This window comes from Sinohyriopsis cumingii, unplaced genomic scaffold (genome assembly GCF_028554795.1).
Source record: "Sinohyriopsis cumingii isolate HCF-2022 unplaced genomic scaffold, ASM2855479v2 utg001770l, whole genome shotgun sequence".
NCBI classification, from domain to species: domain Eukaryota; kingdom Metazoa; phylum Mollusca; class Bivalvia; order Unionida; family Unionidae; genus Sinohyriopsis; species Sinohyriopsis cumingii.
This window is the reverse complement of record NW_028316047.1, coordinates 1-23,395: the sequence shown is the minus strand read 5'-3', so window position 1 is coordinate 23,395 and position 23,395 is coordinate 1. Positions and strand designations below refer to the sequence as shown.

At 35.2% G+C, this 23,395-nt stretch overlaps 1 protein-coding gene and 1 pseudogene across 1 annotated transcript; both read right to left on the bottom strand.

The window, feature by feature from the left end:
• Positions 1 to 4,586: 4,586 nt before the first annotated feature.
• Positions 4,587 to 7,129, bottom strand: LOC149771563 (uncharacterized; annotated as a pseudogene).
• A 9,677-nt stretch (positions 7,130 to 16,806) lies between these two features.
• Positions 16,807 to 21,103, bottom strand: LOC149771562 (toll-like receptor 4). Its single transcript, XM_089948336.1, has one exon. The coding sequence runs from the start codon at positions 21,098 to 21,100 to the stop codon at positions 18,764 to 18,766; it is 2,337 nt and encodes a 778-aa protein (XP_089804462.1). The 5' UTR covers positions 21,101 to 21,103; the 3' UTR covers positions 16,807 to 18,763.
• Positions 21,104 to 23,395: the final 2,292 nt, after the last annotated feature.

Here is a 23,395-nt window from a genome sequence, read left to right as displayed (position 1 = left end):
ATTGCTAAACGTCTTAGGTCAAAGCTACACCTGGAAAGTGCAACCTCAAGAAGTGCGCATACCTCTGATGTTTCGAGGCAAAAAATTTAAAGACGGAAAACACATTCACGTATTTCATAACGACGAACATATAGATGCCATCACCAGTATCACTGCATTGATGGGATAAGGCTATTACTATTATAAATGTGACTATGGCTATAACAATCGAGAGCAACACAAGCATTGTGGATCGAAATGTGAGGGATATTTGGCCTCTAAACCCTCTCTGGCCGAATGACAAGAACGAGCGTATTGCCTTACTTGTCTGCACACTTTTGCCAGCCCAACCTGTTACCAACAACATCTGAAGACCCAAAGTTGAGATAAGAAAATTGTGTGTCAACTCCTAAGATTGTGCCCTACTTGTGGACTAGTCATACACAGCAATAATGCCAAGACTCACGTATGTTCTGGAAAGAAACGATGTCACATTTGTCACCAAATCGTGGACTTTGAACACGAAAGCTACATTAAAAAATAGGATTCCAAACATGAAGGGGGTAGATGACCAGAAGAGACGCAATTTCATCTTTTTCAATTTCGATTGCATGCAAGAGACCGGTTTTCTAATTCCTAATGTATACGTATTTCCCCGAGCGTGCGAGATGTGCATCCAAGAGCATATGTTTAGTCATCTCACTCACTGCAGCAAGATTCATGGAGGACGTGAAACATCTTTAGGGGACCGAACACACTGACCGATTTCGCCAAATGGATCTTAGACCCTATCAACGAAACGTGGAGCCAAGATGACAAAGAACCTTATGGAGATTTGCATCGCCATGCCACGGTGATGGCTCATAATTGCACGGGATAGATAGACAATATATGTTGAGATATTATGCGGAACAAAGTACCGATATTGACTTTAAATAGAGCCAAACTCATTTTCGTACAAGTGGGACAAGTGCAGTTCAAAGATTCGATGAGTTACTTGGCCATGCCTTTGAGCCGAATGCCTAAAACGTCTGGAATAGCGCATTTGATGGAGACTTCGGCGAACTTCGTAATTTGCTCGGAATTTTGACCTCGTGGCTGGTGGTCAGGTGACCGCAATATCCACTCGATAGGTGGTTGGCAAAATATGGCGGACGCTTCAACATCAGCATTAATTTCTTTAACTACTTCAACATCGTTTATCGAGTTTCAAAATGCCTTTTCAACAGCGATGCTGCCGCAGATATTGACGAAATTTAATATTGGAACCATCCTGTCTTATTTTTCTGGAAACCAGGGAGGATTTTAAAGCCATACGAGAGAGTAACGTTGAGCTGTTTACATCTGGACATGTACATGTAAGAAAGGAAACGGTGTCGAAGTAAACAAATGTAATCCTGACAATGAAAGAGCAAGTTGTTCAAACTATTTCTATGCATCCGAAAAGTCTCTGTAATAAATTGCTTTTCGTATGAATTTATCAGATTTGTTTTTAAAAGTCTGGATAATTTACATGAAAATTTCAATCATTTAATTAGCTCCACTTGATGGATTTGGAAAAAGCTGAATATCGGTGTCACCGGTATTCGATATCTATGACGTGCACGCAAATACAAAACTATTTATCAAGTCGCAATACTAATACATGTAACACATTTTATATGCAGTCTGTATAGTTAATTGGATTGAAATATATTTTTTATAAGGGATATGTGTACGAAATTAGAATATAAACTTGTTTCAAGTTGCCCCCCACATTATTTACATTGTAAATACAGGTATACAAATGATGGCAATGTATTGCATCTAAGTACATGTATTGGGTTGTGCTTAACTTTAAAACTATCACATTTATTGTGTTTTAAATTTTTTGTAGGCGAGAGCTTACCCAATAACGAAACATGTTTATGTGGGGGAGATAACCAGAAAAATAAAACTTGTATTTTTGTCCCTCGCAATGAACATGATTGTATGTTTATTGTCATCCACGAGAGCATTTAAATGTGTGCTATTTTGTTACCGCTCATCGGAGTGAAGCAAGATGAAATAAAAGACTATTGTTTCTGCCGAGGTTCTAGCACACATGAAACAGCAATTATACAAAGTAATTCGAATGCTGAACTCAGTGGGTGACATCATACATGCTAGCTGCTCATGCCCAGCTGGGTATGGTCCTAACTGTACGTGCAACATACCACAGCACTGTGTTATGCACTGGAATATTTTGTCAAGGTGTTTGTGCTTCCCGAAGACATTTCATCATGTACTGGTATGTATATCGTCAAGTTGAGACATAGTACTATAAATATTGGCACTCTAATTTACAAAGACATTAAATAACAATAACATCAATGGTAGCGTAAAACATTTCATTTTCTTTAGCCTGTTACCTAAAATATTCCATTTCGTTTTAAATAAACTAGAGGCCTGGAATAAGGCTAGGTAAAGTTCCAGCAGTTCCAATCTATGATATAGACTTTACAAGAAAACAGCATGGGACGAAAAGAAAACAGAACCGACCATTACAAGGTGAACAACCGGAGGCTTATAAGCTTAATAAAGTTTGCGACACTGAGGGAGCTTTTGCAGAATCATTCCTCTGTGAATTAGAGCAATGGAATAAAGAATCCAACCCTAGTTAACAGCTCGTAATAAATACAGTTGCAAGTCAGCATGGTCCAGTTGAAACACTGATCTCTGTAAATCCATTATATGATTATGTGGAAAAAGTTTTAAAAAATATCACAGATGTATCTCATTCAGATAGTATCACCAAATAAAAACAGAGTTAAAGAATTGTTTCAAAGTCACCGAATATGAACAACTACTTATTCAAGACAATATTCTTCTACAAAACAGATTTTCTGATTGGTTTACTTTGAGACGATTGGGAATAACTGGTTATATTGTTAGCCGTATTTGTAAATTCTTTTTGAACATGAAGTCCAATCCTATCATAATAAGTAGTGCAATGTTAGAGCCATCTACTTTTTCCTCAGCAGCAATGAAATATGATCAGATATGGAGCCAACAGTTATCAATCGCTATGTTGCTGAGAAAGTTAAAGAGGGTTTAAACATTTATATTACAAAGCTGGGTTTAATTATAGATAAGGATCATGCGTTCATAGCAGCATCGCCTGATGGTGGAATTGAAGAACATAACTCTCTTGGTATTGTGGAATGCAAAGTAGCAGTAAAATGGAGCCACCCAACTGTTGGTGACAGTACTAAAGATCATGGGTACCCATTAAAATCAATGAAAATAAGCCAACATGGAACTTCAAAGTTTTTGCGTTAAAACCTAATTATGCTTTGTATCACCAAATTCAGTTGCATCTGTATGTATGTAGCTCATTTGCAAAGTATTATGTTTCGGCCTTGCTTCATCCAGACTCTGGAAGTTTTCATTGTCAGAGATTCGAATTGAATCAAGAATGGGTGGACAAATTCTTGCCAAAACTTGATACCTTTTTTGATGAGTGTATGGCTGACACAATTTTACGGGAGTACAAGAGAAACAAATTGCTATAAATCTGCAGCTATTATGAAAATTATCTGTAGTCACGTGTGATAAATCTTTTTTATTGTTATTATCTCCATAACAGGTTGACCACTGGGGTGGGAAACCATCCCAAGGTCACCTTATAAACAAACGTGTTGCTTTTTGCCTTTTTAAAAGATATTTATTAACTTGAGTGAATTTTGTTTTTGTAAGTTCATTATTTTATCCTCCTGCTTATCGAAAGTATTATGTACTAAATGTTTTTTGAGAGCATCTTTCCATGATTCTGGAATTTTGGATATAAAGGAGAAGTTTTTAAATAAATCATTGCATCTCGTTTTTGTTGCTGTTTTTTATCATTTCCGTTGGCATCAGATTACCATGATCGTCTACTAAATCATTTAGAAGTTCCTCTAATAAATATACCCTTCATAAATCGATCTGAGTATCACTTATTATTGACGGAAGAACCATTTTGATCTTAGCTGCAATGACTCCTAAAGCAATCTTATAGTCAGTATTTAAAAGTGATATAGGTCTCCAACTGTTAAAGAATCTTCTGTTATTTTCTTTCTTTGGTAAACATGTGATGACTCCTTGGGTCTTAAAATCTCCTGTGATGTGGCATTATCACATGGTTGCATAGTTGTTATTTACATGCCCCAAGTACATGTACTTAAATTGTCGTAGATTTTGGTCAGTCTGTTCCCATCTTGCTGAGGCTATCTATGAAATGGGGCTATTCATAGGGAAATGAAAACCTGTCAACAAGTTGGTTTAAGCAGTACATGTATTTAGTTACAGAAGTCATCGTGAAAAGTACATATAAGCGAACAAGAGATATGCGGCTGATATGATTAATGAAGGCATACTAATGTATACATTGACACATGCTAATGACGTGTTAATATAAATGATTCTTACAATACAATATTGTAACAATGTCAGCTCAAGTGTCATACATTTATAATACATGCCGGAGATAACAAGTTATGAATTCTCTCAAAATACAAATACATGTAGCAGTAAAAGATTTTAATGACAAATACATATTGTTGAATAAAGTACAGGTCGGATCTATCTGCTTGCGACATAAATGATTATATACGCATATTCTAACGGAGAGCTGCATCTGTTCACTCATGCAAGAAATCTTTATTCTTATAGTAATTATGCATATTTTCCAGATGCTTTCTGAGCTTCAATTTTTCCGTATGCAGCTTATTTTGTAGGTGTTGTTCCAAACGCTTCCAACCGCGATTACCGTAGAGCAGAGGTCACACATTGCCAGTCATCTAGCATTCAGTTTTCTTATAAACTGACCAACTAAATTTCCGTCGACTTTTCACCCCAGCCATTTCCATTTCCATACGCTTTTTAAACCTCTATCTAAACTTTTCGTTTCACGGTCTCTCTCAACAACTTGGGATGCCATTTTTTGCAAGCACGCGTCTTCTTTCCAATGCCGTCAGTTTCCATTATACGATGATTCATTGGACGAATTTAAACTTGTGACAATCAGAATACTCTTTACGAGAGTCGTGTTCTGACTAATATATGAAACGAATACATTACAAGGGTTGTTGCAGAATGGGACCGAACATACGATTTTGTTTAAAAAAACGGATCGGATATAATAAAAAAATCGAAACTATATTAATAAAAATCTTATTCAAGTCAAGAGAAATGCAGAATCCCGCTTTAAAATGGAACAAAGTCATGTCTGTTTCTTTAAACACACAGACGAAACATGAGTCATTTTAACACTACTCTTTTGCCACCAGAGCACAAATAAAATGATGTATGCGACTAGGGTAAACCAGATCAGCCTTGTTAAATGCAGGCTTATCAGGGTTTATATCAATCATCAATTTCTTCCAGTTGACTTTCCCCCCTTTCAGAAACTTTGTTTGATCTGATTAAAGGTCATAAATTTGCTAAAAGACCACAGATGTAACCGATTTCATTCATGAGAGGCATGTACAGTATTGGGATCCATTTTTGCTTTAAAAAACGCAGATGTAGCCAGGCGAGCATTATAATTGTCAACAATTATTCTTGATCTCGCTATTAAGTCTCCCTGAATCGCGGTCATGAGAGTCAAATTGTTTGCTCTTTTCCGAGAGACGTGGGGGTCTATAAAGAGTTATTCCTTTTCTTTGAATTAAATCTTTAATCATGAAACCTGTATCAATCATAAGACCATAATCACGTTGCAGTTTGTGTACTATATCACTTTATTCAAAACAATTCTTATCAGATGAATTGCCACCAAACATATCTGAACAGTGAATTAAATCCCCATTTGGAGCAGAGTTGTACATAGCTTTGACAGTATGACAATTTTAGGAATTTAAAAACATCTCTTTTCCAGCTATTGGACCTCATGGGACCTGTGTGCTAAATTCTACACAATCTGCAATTGCAACAAGATCTGGAAAATGTTGTTTGGTTGATAATGGCATATGTTTTTTGAATATTTTCCTTTGAAGGCCATATTTTGATAGTCTTAAAGTTGCTATGCATTCGTTTAATCCAGAATTTACAAATTACAGGAATTATTCCTGTAGAAATATTAAAATCAGAGGCAAGAACTTAATGTATAGGATTTCGTTTCAATTTGTATAGTACAAGAAGTTGATTTTCTCAATCTATGTGAGAAAAAAGTTTGTTTGGATCACCACGACCAGGGATAGTCTCACATTCTGTATGAGAGCAACAACTCACTAAATACGTGTGTAGCATTGTTATAAGCTTGTAATCTTCAATACCAGTATATCTTTTCAATTATTTGTCTGAATTTTTTAAATTCTCAAGTTTTGAAATATTTACTTGATTTGACTTCTCACTTGTTATCTTGGAGTCTGAGTTGTCTTTGTAGAATTGAGACAAAATGAAGATGGTGTTTCAGTTTGTGTTTTGCACCTATACTAATGTCTGTATTCGATTTTGTCGACCGCTCTTTTTAGGGGTTACTTGTGTGTACTTTTGTTTGGTGGGGTATCTTTGTATTCCTATGGAAACTTTGTTTTTCTTTTGTCTGGCTTGTGATGTAGCGTCGCTGAATGTTTTCTTTTTCTTGTTTGCGATGGGGTTCATCGTGGAGTAAGTAATGACTCTTGAGAAATAATAATGTTATCTGTAAAAAGAAATAAAATGATTGCAAGTGGGTGGGAAACTGCGTTTTTTATTTTTTTTATTTTTGCTTTTCAAATATTTGATCAGCGTTACCCCCTTCCCCAATTTACCAGTAAAATCCTGGAAAATAATTATGTAGACACTACTTTTTTAACAAAATAGAGTCCTTTTTTGATGTTTTAAAAGAGGTCTTCAGAGGGGAAATAAAGAAGGATAAAGAAGAGTGTACGGAGACGTACATAATTCAGAAGCAGCAGAGAGAACAGCAGCAGCACCAGGAACAATACAGAGGATTTGTGGACTTCCGTGTAGACAAGAAAGGGTTATCCTTCCCTTTCCGATAATGCAGGCTTAATCCTGTGGAAAAGCCTCCCGCCGACGAGGACGCAATCTTAGACCATAAAGGATTGCCGTATCTCCCCGTTCACAAATACATATATGTTTAAGGCTACCAAGAATATTCTAGAAAATCTATACTAGTCCGATTGTCAGTCATACAATTTTGCATGTTTATAAGGACTTCGGTTCTCTATTTTATGTCTAAAAGTATAAAAAGTGTCTGAGTGTTTATTTTATGTACGTGCGTTCCATATGAAGGTTAATAATATGGGTCTTTTGAGTTTTTGTCTCAGGGAATGTTTTGTTGCACGTCCACACTTCACTCAAAAAAAAGGGAAGCATTATTTAGTTTGGCTACTCAACGTTGACTAGTCAAATGCAGTCTTTATGAGCCACAAAGTTGCAAAATCCTTGGAACTCCAAATGCACTTGGAGTATGTCTGGTGCATTTTAGATGAGGTGGTCATGAAGGACATAGCCGAAGCTTCCAGGTTTGAGGAGGTAATTGATAGAATTTAAAAAAAGGGAAATAAATGATCTTGCCAAACGTGATTATTAGACCAGTGAGTGAGGTGAAGCCTGAGGTGAGGACGCCTGCACAGTCACAACTATCACAACAACCAGTACCAACACCGTATCCACTACCATCAACACCACCTCATCATCCATGGGTGTGATATAGGATAAGGAGGGAAGCCTTATCAATCCCAGGGACGGAAGATTGGGGAAACGAAGTAACTCAAGAGGCCTCTGCGCTCCCAAGTACGTAAATTGGGAGAAAGACTGGAGCCGTCGTTGTGTCTATGGTGCCGTACCTGGAAGATGCACACATTATAAGGTGCAATTGCAGTTCTAAAAATCAGCCCTTCTCTAGAAAAGAACCTATACAAGTTGTCAGCAAGTATGAGTGTTGAGTAGTGTGCCCATAAAACTAACTAATATTCCGATGTGCCGTGTGTGTGTGTGTTTGTATGCTTGTGCGTACGTTATGTGGATAGTACATTTGTGTTTTGTCTTTTTCCTATTCCAGTGTGTGGATAGTAGATTTGGGGTTTGTTTTTTCTCCTTCTATTGTGTGACTAGTAGATTTGGGGTTTGTTTTATTTTTCTTTCCTTGTGTGAATAGTAGATTTTTTTCTCCTCTTCGCGAGTGAGGATAATATATTTGGGGTTTTTCTTTTCCTTTAATTGTGTGGATAGAATATTTCGGGTTTGTTTTCTTCTTCCTCCCGTGTGTGGATAGTATATTTGAGGTTTGTTTTTTGCTCTTCCTGTGTGTGTATATAGTATATTTGTGATTTGATTCTTCTCCTTCCCGTGTGGTCATAGGATATTTGAGGCTCGTTACTTACCTTCGCGTTCGTGTTTCAAGTGTCATTCAACCTTGACTACTCAGCCATGGCGACAACGATGTTAACAAGATGAAGAGATTACATGATGTTATATACAATTTGGGAATGGCAGAGGATATTCTAGTGAAATACATGACGATTATTATTACAGTCCCCATTGAGTTACGATGGAGATCCACAATCTGAGAAAATCACAGGAAATCTTCAGGAAAATGATAAAAAAGATAAAGCGGAAAAGGAGGATGAAGAAGATATAATAATAATGAGGGAATGCAACGAGGAAATAGAAAAGGACGAAGACAATGAAAAGAGGAAGAAAGACGAATATGAGGAAAAGGAGATAAAGGGCATGGAAAGGAAGGAGAAGAAGATAAAAAGTGTGGGATAGCAAAAAGAAGCTGGTAGAGAAAAGGAAGGAATTAGAAGACAAAGAATAAGAAAACCAGGGCCACTCCACTTTCTCGAAAATATTTTCTCTCTTGCCTAAAATATATTTTAGTTGATTTTGTATTTTAGGTTTGCCTCGGAAAAAAATTACTCTCTGGCCTAAAAATAGATTGCTTGTCGATTTTATATTCTAGGTGTGATGGATTAATGTTCACCAGTATATGTATGTGTTCTATGTCTCTGTCTCGCCGGTACCGCCCCACCAAGCCTTATTATTCGTATAGTTTATGAAGTAGCTGAACATACCCGCCATCCGCTATCAGTTTTTCTCTCGCTGCGACTGCTTGCTGTTTGACCCAATTGATGTCAGTCTTTCACAACAGTGTTGCCAATGTCCGGTACCGTGACGTCACCCACCTGTTCCATCCCCATTGTCACTATAAATCATGTCGCTATATTGTCCCAGTGGGTCTTGTAATGCTAATTCCGATTGTCGCAATATCGTCTCCCTACACTACTTGAGTGGGCATATGTGTGTGTTCGGGCATGCGTGAGTGTGCATGTTTATGTATTTATATACGATTAATGATAATTCGGAATAGAGGATAATAAAATGCAAGAAGCAAGATTAAGGCAGGGGTCGTCATCATATTGTATTATTTCCAAACAAAATATGGACCGGTATTAGATAACCTGCAGTCACCTGTACAGTCAAACATGTTAAAATTAAGTTGGAACGTTGTTGTATTTTCAGTTTAGAGGCAACGTTTGCAATTATTATCCTTGCATTAAATTCAGGTCTGTAATATGCTGACAGGAATCTGTACCTCAAATTATTCCCTTCAACATTACTCATATATCAGAAATGTATTTTAAACATTGTAGGGTGTGAAGAGGGCAACATATTTGAGATTACGTGCACTGGCAAACTGCTGCAAATGTGTTCAGTATATTTCTCTGACAATTCAACAGCATAGTCTAATGATGCCTATGCAATCTGTAATTCATCTGTAGCGTTGTTTAAATATTTGAAAATGGGCCAATTATTGTTTGAGTTTAGGTAAATATAAATTCGCGAAACACTGCAGTTCCTAGATATGCTTTACATTTTAACATCTACGCACTTCATCGATTATGGAATTGCCTTATTCAACAAAATTTCTAGAACTAATTCATATCATAAGATTTCTCAGAATTGGGGCATAGAGATTTCTAAATTATTAGGGCTCAGGTTACAAGTAAGAATCATGCAATAAATCTCAATATCATCAAGTAATTAGTATTTCCTGATAACGAAATATGGGTAATGGTGAGAAACGATTTATCTGTCTGAAAGGTAATGCATGTGTTTATGAAAGAAATGAAGGAACGGATAATTTCCACGAAATCAAAATTATCTCATTAAGGCTCTTGCAATCTAAATTATTTGCAAGGTAGAAACTTGTACTTTAAATGAAGTATATCATAGTTTCATAAACTAAATTAGATGGTAATCAACTGTTTTTGTACGGTGTGTGTTATTTTAATCTATTTAATTTATTTTAGATAAATTCGTTTGCTAAAGGAGAAATTAATTTTGAACGATTAAACTAATGAAAGAAATAACTAATTACTAAAAATAATTTTTACAATTAACCAGATATATTCTTCGCCGAGCTTTGTACAACATAACTTGTGTTATAATAAATTAGACACATTAGGGTCTCTCCAACGTGGATAACCCATCATATGAGAGAGAGAGAGACAGAGAGAGAGCATAGATTGGAGACGTGGATACGTTTTGACCTGCTTCCAACAATATCATATGATTTTGTGCCATAGGGCATTTCTAAATTAGAACTTCTGAAAATAAAAATGAAAATATTTTCAGTAAATCGAGTTCATTATTTACTTTTAGTTTTATATATTACCTTTTATTACATGTGTTAATACGTGAATAATTTCAATCGTTTTATGATATTGTCTCACGCGTAAAAGCTGTGCAAATCGGATAGACTGGTCGTGTGGAAGGTCTCATTTACATATTCGTATTAATTAACCGTATTTTCAAAACATTTTACACGTGGATTACGACTTTTAATGCAATAATTGAAATACATAGTATTTATAACTGTTAATTTGTTTATAATTGTTAATGATGGTATATAAACAGGAAAATATATTTGGATGAATGAAGAAACAATGGCGAGTAATGGACCTATAAGTGTTTAATGTGCTACACTATTTTGCCGAAATGGAGACATCATTTGCCTTTAAAGGAAACTATTTGGCTAGAAAAATAATCTACGTTTTGTTTAGTGGGGTGTATTATTTGTCTCAAGGCTTCTAGGGGATATAAATAATATAACATCTTCATTGATATGTTCATGTATCGTTGCAAACCCGACAATATAAAGCTTCATATCGATGTGATTATTAATTCAATCGGGTTTTCGTATAATCTATATTATATGCTAAAAAACCTTTGCTGCGTTAATATTGTACATATTTAAATATTGGTCGCTGGGCAACCAAATGTATCAAACTTATATTAATATTTACTTTCACCAAACTTAAAACTATATAAACAATATCATAACTTAATGATATCACACCTATATCACATTTATAATTAAAATGAAAATAACAGAAAACCTAGTATATAATTAATGTAGGATGGCGCGGAAACCTTCCGGCGGCAGGACTTTACGTATAATAAAGTTAAAATGTATTTGGTATACAAGTTAAAAAACGGGTCGACTAGCAAGTTGATAGTCAGTTATCTAAGAAAATGCAACTTGTGTGTCAAGTTGTCGCTATTTTTATACAGCTTGTATGCATTTGCGTACTGATGTGCATTTCCAGAGACCTTCATAATCCAGTTAGATGTAACTGGAGAAAACTCGTAAACGCCGATTGCAAGATGATCGGTTAATGATAAATCCATGGTTTCATTTTATTTACAAACTAATATGTGCCATTGCAATTATATTAAGTTTATGAGCATGATTCTCAACACTACCTACATGGGAGACCTAGTTGTTATAAGTGTATCTTACTAGCACCAGTACTACACCATAGCATGTTTACTTTATGATTTACTATGTTTGGGATTTGGGATTTTAACGTTGGCAGTGTGGCAGTTTATAGTGATGTATATCAATGTAGCATGATGACGCAGACACCTGGCCTGATGTCAGACCAAGTCACATTTTCCTGCTACCATTCCGATCAGTCCTAAAAATATTCCTTTATCCTGAGCGTCAAGAGATGGAGCTGTTAGTACAAATTGTATGTCTTGCATTTGTCTCGGCCGGGACTCGAACCCTCGACTTTCCACATCCGAAAGAGACGCTCGTGATATCGAGCGCTGTTTCTTACATGTAATTATAACGTTCATATTTCTCAGCATGAATGATCTTGTTTTGGACACGTGCATAATATTGTTAAATCTCCCCAACACGAAATAGCAAATATTTTTGTTGTTGTTTTTGTTGTTGTGGGGTTTAACGGCATGTTTTAGCACACTATAGCTTATACATGGCGGCCAGTATTAATGGTGGAGGAAGGACCCGGGAGAACGCTGGAAAGAACCACCGACGAGAAGCTACCAGCAAGCTTTCTCTCATATCCACACTGGCTGAATCCGAGACTCGAACCGGCGCAGAGAGAGGTGTGATGGCAGTGATCCGTAACGGAAAGCGCTTTAGACCACTCGGCCACCCGGGGCCCTCTAATATTGCTGTGTAGGCTAATATAGATAGAGGGAATGCTAACGGTTTGAGGTCACCAGAAAACGCACTTGTATCGCTTTATATTACATATACATTATCTAGCTAGGTTTAGTATTCGCACGAATTGGCTGAAAAAGCTTTTCATAAAGTAAATAAATGTAAAATATACTTAATTGGATGTACAAAACCGTTTAATCTATCATCAAACGCAGCTACGGCCTATGGCAATTGACATATATTTACAATAACTATATCTTGATTAACACCGTTATAAGGTTGTATTACGTAGACCTTATAATTCACAAAACAAATCAAACCTTTCAGATCTATGAAAGAAAGATACGTTCTTTAGAACATATCATTAATAAAGATAAATCGGATTGACTCATCATCCAACGTTTTGTCAGATAGGTTACTAAACTGAACTGGAAATTCCACATTTCACACGAACATAAATATGTATTGGTATCTATCCATTATGTTAACTATAAATCGCTATCTTGGTAATATATAGAATTCACAAGAACGGGTTGAACTAATTAATGTAAAATGAAAGATTGTCCGATGCTTGCATATAATGCAAGGAAAATATAGAAAATTAATCGAGAAAATAACAAAGACAATATGTTTCCTCAATGTCATTGTCCATATTTTCGAGTGATGGTTCGACTTCTGTTTTCACAGATATTGCTATCATCGGGTCTGAAGACAATGCGACCATTATGTTATACCAATTTTGCTGTTATGCAATTTTTTTAAAAAATATATCTTTTTTAGCTAGTGGAATATTTAGCTGATACACATTTTCATATAACGCAATGTCTTGATTCTACTTTTTCAGTTTGGACACAATAACTTCGAATTTATATCATCCATTTCCTGTTTGATCAAATGCTGTATTATTCCCGCAACAAGCACATCACGGCTATTCAAATAAATGTCTGTTTCGGAATCTATCGTCCTTTCATGTATAAATAAATTGCCATTCAAGCAATTGTATCCTCCCTCAAATGTGTCCAGTTCGAGGTATCAAAAGCTAAATGAATTTTTAAGCATTAAATTCTAATGGAAAACAATTGTCAATCTATGTTTTCCTATCGGTTGTATCTCTCCATCCGAGCACCCACGCGCTACTCCCTTACCTTTCTAGTGTGCGTTTCCTTATAATATACATATACATATACAAGCATTTTCTATCGACGAGTATACAAGCAAACAGTGCGATTCAAAAGAATTGGTTGAAATAATTGACGTACAAACAATGTATGACGACAACATTTGTTTAAAATGCAATATAAAGGACAAATAAATAGTTATTCGAAGCAAACTGTACATCCTCCTCCCCAAATTCGTTCAGAGTTTGAAAAGAATATTCAATCATTATTATTACAAAGGTCTTAGTCCAGTCTAGATTGGTGAGAAATCGACCAGAATGTTATATCGTTGTTTCTCAAGTGCATAAATTAAAAATATATTTTAACTCTGAGTGAATTCTTTTGATTGCAGCCCTTTTCATTAGGGAGCAAAATCTTGAATTTACTTTTCTGCTTGGCCAATTTCACTTCATATTTACTCTATTCTTTTTCTATGAAATGCTTTATTACTACTCATGACAAAGACACCACAACTGCAGAGGCAAACAACAGTCTCTTCGAATTACAACGTACATGAGTATAATTTGGTCTTGTCAACGTGCTTTCTGACTAATTTTGTCCTTTTGGGTCCCTAATGACATGGCACAGGTTTTACCGACCATCATGTTCTAAGTTAGTAATATACACATGTATAGCCACTTTTTCGAGAACGCACACGGTACCAATCTATACACCTTGTGTGGCCCACAAGGAATCGCTCAGAAGCTGCTGCTGAATCCATAACTAGGCCTCTAAAAATAATATATATCAAGTAAAACAATATACAGAAAAACCGACGTTCAAGTCTTAACAGTTCTATATTCAGAAAATTCAGATGACTACTCTTTTTTTATTTAATTTAGCAGTATTACTTTCGACATGCTATGAATAATCGAATAGAAATTATTATAAGCCATGACAAGCTCTGCTCTGCTCTGCTAATTTCGAAAATGAACCGGAACTTGTATGCAAGCGGGATGGAAATATCCGTTTGGTCAAAAATTACTAGTATTCACTGCGTATGCTTGCCATTACAGGTGATGTTTCTGGACATGGATACTAATGCTGTTAAATAGTGTTTGAAAAAGCTTACATTTTTGAACTCAGCCTTATTCTTAGATGTCTCATCACGTGCTTCACCAAGCATTTGCTTAAGGCAAAATACGAGAAGTTTAATTTCCTAACTAAAAATACACGCCAGGTTTAACAGATAGTGCGTCTAACTCTGAGACACAACATTGAGAGAGTAAGAGTTTCGGAGTAAAATATCTTTCTATATATAGGTAGGGAAAGAAGCAAGTCTTGCAAGTGAGATTTAACAAAATTGAGTCATTTTGATGACTGCAGAGTCGATGCCAGTGATGAATGCGTGGCTCGCATAATATTTGAATATTTGAATCGTATTTAACACTACTCTTGACTAAAAGGCATTAACTGACCATGAAACTCATGTGGAAAATGTTTAAAATTAATTGGGTTCCAATATTTCCAAAAGGACCCAATCATATATTAGCCATACAAACGCCCTTTTTGTGTAAATGAAATTATGGTGATATTTAAATGGGAAATTAATCAGATTGCTTCTCAAAATATTTGAAGGAATTTATGGAGTTCGTAAACAAATGTTATTAACTTACCAAAGGACTGAAATTTTATAATTGTAACTTTTTAACTGAGATCGCTTTATTGATCGAATGCATTATGCAGATTAAACAGAGAGGCTCAATATATGTTATATGAACGTTTCAGAGACATACTCAAAACACAGTAATAAATTGATTATCTTCAAAGTGACAGTAGCATCGGAACAAAACTCAGTGAGGCCTATACAGAGAGTTAAACCAAAAGAGGTTACTTAATATTATGCAGGAAAATGTAGTCGCCTAAGGGGGGATAAATCGCTCACTGCCTCTGGAGTGTATGATGTTTGGAATGAATATGTTCGCTATAATGATGAAGTTATCCGAGAGTAGGTCAATTAAACCCACATTTTCCGACATTATTGTTAGCATGACTTCCCTGAGCTCATATCTCTTCAGTCCATAAATGAATTTTACTATGACTACGCAGAATAGAATAATCACAAGCACCGAAATCAATTTTCGGAAGCAATTACTACAAACAACGAAATAAAATCAATAAAACATTTGAGTCATTGGTTACTAACACACAAAGCCTGGTTATGCGCATAATGTCGTGAGAGGTCGTTTGAGTTTTTTGGCAGACTTTAAGATGGATTTTATTTTATTTACGTATTCCCATGGCATATATACTAACTCTAAAGGGTGTCTCATTTTATCCGAGAAAGAAGATTTATATTTTCGAATTAGAATGAGACTCCCTGTCTGACTCGCCTCCATACGGTATACCATCTGATGCAGAGGAGGAGGTAAAAGAGCGGCAAATGGTTACCGAAGACTTGGATACATCTGAATACATCATGACCGTAGTGTTTCCACCAGTTAGAGACATTTAAGCGCAATGTTTGAACATAGTGCGAAACGTTTTTGCTATAAGCGTAATGTTTGTTTTAACGCTCCTCAAAATTGCTTCAACGGAGCCGTTGAATATTGGATGAAACATCGTCGTGCTTTGCTGCTTGATCTACAGCGACCGAACAAGTTCAGATAAAATACTGACGCAGATTCAGTTATACAGTTAGTGTCGATCTCCTTTGGCACCCCTGAGTAGACAAATATGTACACTGTCTCATCCAAACATAAGATTTAGCCTTGAGCCCGTGATATATTTGTATTATAGGCAAATCAGATGCATGTAGATACATAAAGAATAAACGAATGATTCTAATTTGGTGCCTAATTCCTTCAAATGGAAACAAAAATGATGTACGTGATGTGTTGAAGTTTAGTGTATTTAGTCATGTTGTAAAATATGTGCCCGGGCATTGTGTTTGATCGACGATACAATGACTGTACATATTTGGCAAAGGTAAGAGATAAAACTACATCTTTTCAATCGTATCTTTCTTGAAATTGCCTGTTTCGAATCCGTTATTATAAGATTCGTTTTTGTTACGGAAAAAGCACTTCCTCTTTTTATCATTTTTTACGTATTTCTCATTTGTTCCCATAATTTCCCACAAAAAAACAGAATTTCATGAAGTCCAAGATTGGCACAGACTGAAATTGAAGCGTATATAATATGACATCAAAAAAGAAATTATTACCACATAATTCATTTCTACATTAGAAGTACATTGTAGCGTAACGCTACATTCTCTATTCCATACCCACGCATGAGATGAAAAAGGATCAGATTTAATTACATATGTACAGGCTTATAATTGAAACATTATGTAAAATGTAATACATTGCAGAAGTATTTGTCAGAAAAACGTAAAAGAAAACAAGCACATATAATTTGTAAAAGGGGTAGTTACAAATTAATTCTAGTGGTTTACATTGAAATGTATTCATCGCCAGTGAAGTAAGTAACATACAGAATAAACCAAAGAACACCGCACTTAAAGTGGGAGAAAAAGTATGGAATGGTAATATGTTCGAATGACAAGTTTAATCGCAAAAATTGCTCATTATATAAATTATTTTCCAATTTTTACATTGAATATCATGTGATCGTTTGAAAGACTTTCATCAAACCGATCACAGTACCTTTCTCGTGAATCAGTTAATTTTGTTAAACTCATGCACAATATACGTATTAAGAAAACATAATAGTTGTTATCCGCGAAACAGAGCCTAAATTGTACAGCATTATCTTAATTATTATTATTATTATTATTATTATTATGTTTTATGGGTAACGAATTTAACGTATTCTAACATAATAAGATAAATATCATTCAGGTATGATAGTTGTTGTACTCCCTCATTCTTTAACGACCTTACTTTAAATAAAATCAACAGTAGTGATTTTAACTTAAACAATGAACACGAAAGTTCGATGTGCCAAAGTACATCCAACATTTTCAAGCTTTGATGCAATGCTACCAAATATTGGGCACTATGAATAAAAATGATAGGTTAAATATAAGCAATATTATCATTTTCATATATCTGAATATAATTTTTTAGTGTTTCTCCAATCGAATAATTTTTATAAAAAAAACAATTGATTCTTGAACTTGATCTTACTGAATCATTTTGGGTCTTTTATAGCACCATATATATGCAATTGGAGATGTTAAACATGCGATGACTTCAACAAATAAGTTGTGGTACTGTTAAAGATGGATAAAAACAATCAATCTTTTAGAGTCATAGATTTCATGCCTGTCTCATTATAAACTTTCAATCTGGTCAAGGTGTTAGGACATGTGTTGATGTAAATCAATATTATGTACTGCTCATCGTAGTGTCTGAGCGTTGACTAGGGAACTGGATTTATATGCAATATCTTCAACTAGCATTTTGTTCATTAATCAGATATATCTAAAGCTTTCCATGATAACAAAAGGCCTCTTAAGCCACACATTTCCCTATACCAAGAGTGTAGCAGCAGTTTTGATTACTTACCGACAGCGTATTGAAATAATCTATACTGCTCCCTCTTTCTCTCTATCTCTTTACGTATGTTTAATGAGAATTCGGATGCCCTTTAAGTGTACAACACAAATTTGAGTATCGTAGAAAGCTTGCCAGAAGCTTCTCGCGGGTCGGTGGTTCTTTCCGGAATTTTCCCGTGTTCTTCCTCCACCATTAATACTGGCCGCGATGTATAGCCTATCGTGTACTTAAAAATGGCATTAAACCCTACAACAACAACAATATCGAATTTTAAAAGAATGCTGGATATAATAAGACATCTTAAGAATTGTACAAGAAATTCACCAATTAAGGAGAACATGAGAATCATAGTCAGTGGGTAATCATTAAACTGCGCAAGAGTGCATTTATCTTAGGTATCGGAGTTTGGAATATAATTCGTGTAAATTGAAACAAAATGTAATTAGGAAAAATACCATCATATTCAATCTAAATTAGACCACATGTTTGATTTCAGCCTAAATAAGTTTTCATGTCAATATTCGTGATTCTAATTAGAGGCTGTTGCAGGAACGATACCTCAAATGAACTGGGAGTGATTTTGGGGTTTTCTGTTTTCAAACATATATTACAAAATGATCTGATTCGTATCAATATGATACCATTTCTTTGAAATCGTTGATTTACCAAGGTAATCGTGAAAGTCCTTAAACATTTATTTTATATTTAGATAATATCATACAAGACAACACTTATAATGCTGCTTCCTCCTCGCCGTCGTACACTGTTTTGATAGATGATTTCACAATTCCTTCACAAATCGTATTCCAGCCGGGTCTGATAACAAATTGACCATTCTGTAATCTCCATGTTGCTCGGGTACACCATTTTAAAATATCTTTTAGCGCTGATGGAACATTTTGCTTGAAAACGTCTTGATTAACAAGCAATATCTTTAATTTGTTTTTCTGCTTGGCCAACATTACCTCGTATTTACACCACTCACTTTCGATGAAATGTTTTGTTACAACCATGACAATCACATCACATTTATTCAGATAACGATCAATTTCTTCAGCAACCCATCGCCCAGGGGTAAAATGTGTGTCTCCTGTACATATCAAATTGCTATTGTTACCAAACTTTTCTCTCAAACCTTCTTCGAGTACAGGATATATGTAATTACTCACTATCTCATCGTCTCTTCCAGCATACGATAAAAACACGAAATATCGTTGTTGATCATAATTGTCCTTATGATTATATCTCTCTATCAAAACGCGCTCATCTTCTCTCCTTCGTTTAACTTTACGGCGAGTCCTTATTATAATGTATATAATTACTATCGTACAAATTATACTACAGGGTATTGCGATTATTAAGCCAATAAAGTCGTTGAGTTTACAATGGTACTGTAAATCTTTCTTGAACTCATACGACATATAATTTAAGTTTCCATCGAATTTGCATTTTAACAAGTGCTTGTTCAACAAATTAATATTGGTAAACAATATCCAATCATTGAACCAAATTCTATCACATTTGCATTCCATTAAATTACCTGTTAAGTCTACGACTAATTGGCTAGTCTTTGATTTACCTAATAATAATGAATACTTCATTTTTTGTGGTGGAACATTACCTTCATTTGCCATAGATGTATTTGTATCATAAGTGTTATTCCTGCAACGAGTCTGTTCATTAAAAATTGTCACTAGTCCTACGATTGTGTCTCTTGAAATGTATTTAATCATATTATCACTCAGGTCCAATAGCTTAAGGTTACTCAACTTCTCAATATGAAAATCGCAACTGGACAATGAATTTCCTTGCAGACGTATAATCGAAACATTTGGAGTTGAAATGAACATAGAAAATGGTATGGATGTAAGACGGTTTTGAGAGAGATCTATGATTTCTAATTTTGCATTACCTTCAAAAAGATTTTCGAGGTTTGCCATCGATGATAATATGTTCCTTGAAAGATATATCTCTCGTAAATTTGGAGCCTTCTTCAGTCCTTCGGGGGACAAATATTCTAGAGAATTGCCTTCAAGATCGACAATTTTCAAATTTATTAATGTTATGTTTATTGTAACGTTAAGCCAACGAATATTCGAATAACGAATATAAAGTTCCTCGATACCTAAAGTAATACACTTAAACCGGACTCGATAATCGTACAAGTAAAATGGGCTGTTCGTCCTGAAGTTATTTAAGATGACACGTTTCAGTGATGATACATATCGATGGCAAGAAAGTTTCTGATTAACTGGTCCTTTCACTGATAAAGAAATTGCACCCGGGTCATAAAAAGCCATGTATGAAATATCAATCTCCTCTACATTGGGAAACAGGTTATGGTTGTTGTGACGCAAATACCATAAACCTGTAGTATATGATAAGTTTAAATACCGGATAGACTCCGTAGTGAGTCCATCGTTTAAAAGAGATAGTTTTGTTTTACTAACGTTGAGCGTAATGAGGGGCTTGTTTTCAATAGCCATTGCAAACGTATTACCTAAAATAAATGGCTCACTTAACGCATTCTGTAAGTAACACAGATCCAAATATTTTAATTTTGGAAGCGATCCATTTAACGCTGCGACAACAGTTTCCAGCGACAACCATGGATTGTAGCTGAGATCGAGAACTTCTATGTTTGGCGTCAGACGAAAAGCACCCGGATGTACTATATTTTTTAACGTGTTCTCCTGCATGCGTAAAACTTTCAGTCTTGAAAGTCCTGCTAGTCGTGTTTCGTTCAACTGAAAATATGCCACATTTCGTAGAGTGATTTCTTCTACCTGTCCCCAGCTGATGTCTGCGAATGATATATCTGTTCCTTTAAATGCATAATTTTTTTGCGTGACTCTAAAGGAAAATACCCTTGTGTTGTTCGGTAGAATGGTTGGGAAATCGAAATAATCTGATCCTGGATTCTGAGTAATGGTATCGCAGGAAACGCTAAGCTTTCCGCTAGTTGTCTCTGTAGTACACGTACAACCAGGAGAACATGTCAGAGACTGTGTTCTGCAGATGGAAAGGTTTCCAAAAATCAGCACAATACTGAAGAATGTCTTTACCATTTTGGATCTGAAAATTATAAATACTGGTCAGACACCCCGAACGAGAGAGAATCCGGTTTCATCTTGCATACAAAAGTGAAATGCATCATGTCTTCCAATTGACGAATCAGCCTCGAAGTAAACGTTACATATGACCAACGCAGTGTAGTTTCTTTACTAACGGAGAAAAGTATTCCGACACATGTACAAGGGTCATACAAATTAACTACGACCACTATTAAGAACGTGAATTATTAGACGCATTGAACTAGCATACCCGTGTATGTCATTTAAAGATATTGAATAGTACAGTGTTATAAGTGACGCTTGGCTTCACTTGACAAATACTACTATCGCGGAATGTGGAAATTAATGTCATTGATTCCCCGTTTATTCACGTAGATTCCATTTCGTATTTTAAATTCACTGCTCAATGTATGTTCATCAAACTCAATGGATGCTTGCATCTCAATTTAAGCACAGTACCCTCACATTTTATTGGCTTAGGTAAGTTTAGCTTTCAGGTCATAATAATAAATAAATACCTTTATCACACTAAAAACATACGATTATTCCTAAACTCCTGAAATGCATTACGGGGTGTATATCGATCGATACCTTCGTATGTGTTACTTATATGTAAATGTCATAAATGAAAGACATATAATCAGTTTTATACGTTTACTTTTCATAATTGAAACATTAAGTAAGATGATTATATGCATCTATTGTACTCCCAATCCTTTGCGGAAAGGTCACCCTGAATTACATTCCAGACTGTATTGGCTTAGATCATGTTGCTGTATTAAGCAAATGATGCAAGTCGCTGCTTACATTCTATATCGGTATTATCTAATCTAAAATGACAACAGTTGGTTTGGAAATGCGTCTTGATGAACCCTAGTCCATCACTTCCGAAGTAGGTAGTTATAGTACTTACTTCATACTTCACATATGAGTGTTTAGTGTTGTGTATTTATATTCATTTATCAGAAAGTGTTGATAACGATAATCCAGAATTTTATGATCATAAGTAAATATGTTAACTAGTCTACTGGTGACCTCCAGTATTTCTTCCAATGACTTTATTTTATTAGTTTGCGTTGAACCTTAAAATCTATTTGCATAATACGTTGCAAAAACGTCGAGACCTTTCTACCAAAAAGAAACGACCTTCGTTACTATGCTGAAATATTGATATTACAGTTTCTTTTCTCGGTGGTAGTTATTTTAGCATCATCTAAGTTTATAACTCTCTGAATATCATTAAAATGTTTCAGCCTTACAATATACAGTCTCAGTTGAATACCTTTGTCAATAGAAAGTCATCAATTTGGAATGGAAAAGAGTCAGTATAAGCTTTACACGCCCATTTAAGACAATTGTGCACTTATTGCGAAAACCAAAATGTAATGTGCCATCCACTTGCCATTTAAATGTGAATATGGTGATACTTACCTTCTTATTGGCCAATGTGGATGAGTGCAGGCTCAGTTGTATAATAACAATTAAAATGTGAAACGACAGTAACTATGAACAAAGTTAAGGGTACTTTCTGTAGTCTTTACTGCCCCAGTGTCACGGACATAAACTCGGGAATACATAAGGATGCAATAGAGGCATATCATTATGTCAGTATACATGTCCGAATGTAACTTCATTGCTAATGCAGTATATTAGTAATGTGACCTTTTACATTTACAATCCAGATAGTGTTGACAACATGACTAATAATGAACAGTATATTGATTTATTTTAAAACTTTTATTTGACACAACGTAAGCCCACAAGACAATAGTCAAGGTCATTATCCGGAAGCGTTTCATATTATAAACGTGTCATGTTGTGACTGCCTACACATTAAGACATGTATATTGTTGCATCCAAAACGTGATATTCCGGTCTTATAATCATTATGTTATATTTTCCTTAATATTATAAATCGCCTCACAAAAAAGAGAAACTAATTTTACTATAGTTATAAAAATGTCACTGCATTTTATAATTAGTCAAATAGACTTGCCAAAACGTTAGTTCTCCACCGCTCCTTCAGTATGACTGCCCAGTCAGTCAGGCGTCGTTGTTATATTCTAGATAATTCTTCAACGTGTTTAAACTGCCTTGAACACATTCTTTATACTCCGCAACTTGTTCTGGAACAATGTATGGTTTCAAGCATTGACAACGTGTTGATTTTCATATTCAATGACTGTAATTTACAATCGTTCTTGCTAAATCTAGGCATTAGACGAATTGATCTTTAAAACACATAAAAATGAAATATTCGTTATCATGTTTATGATACGATGTATTCGA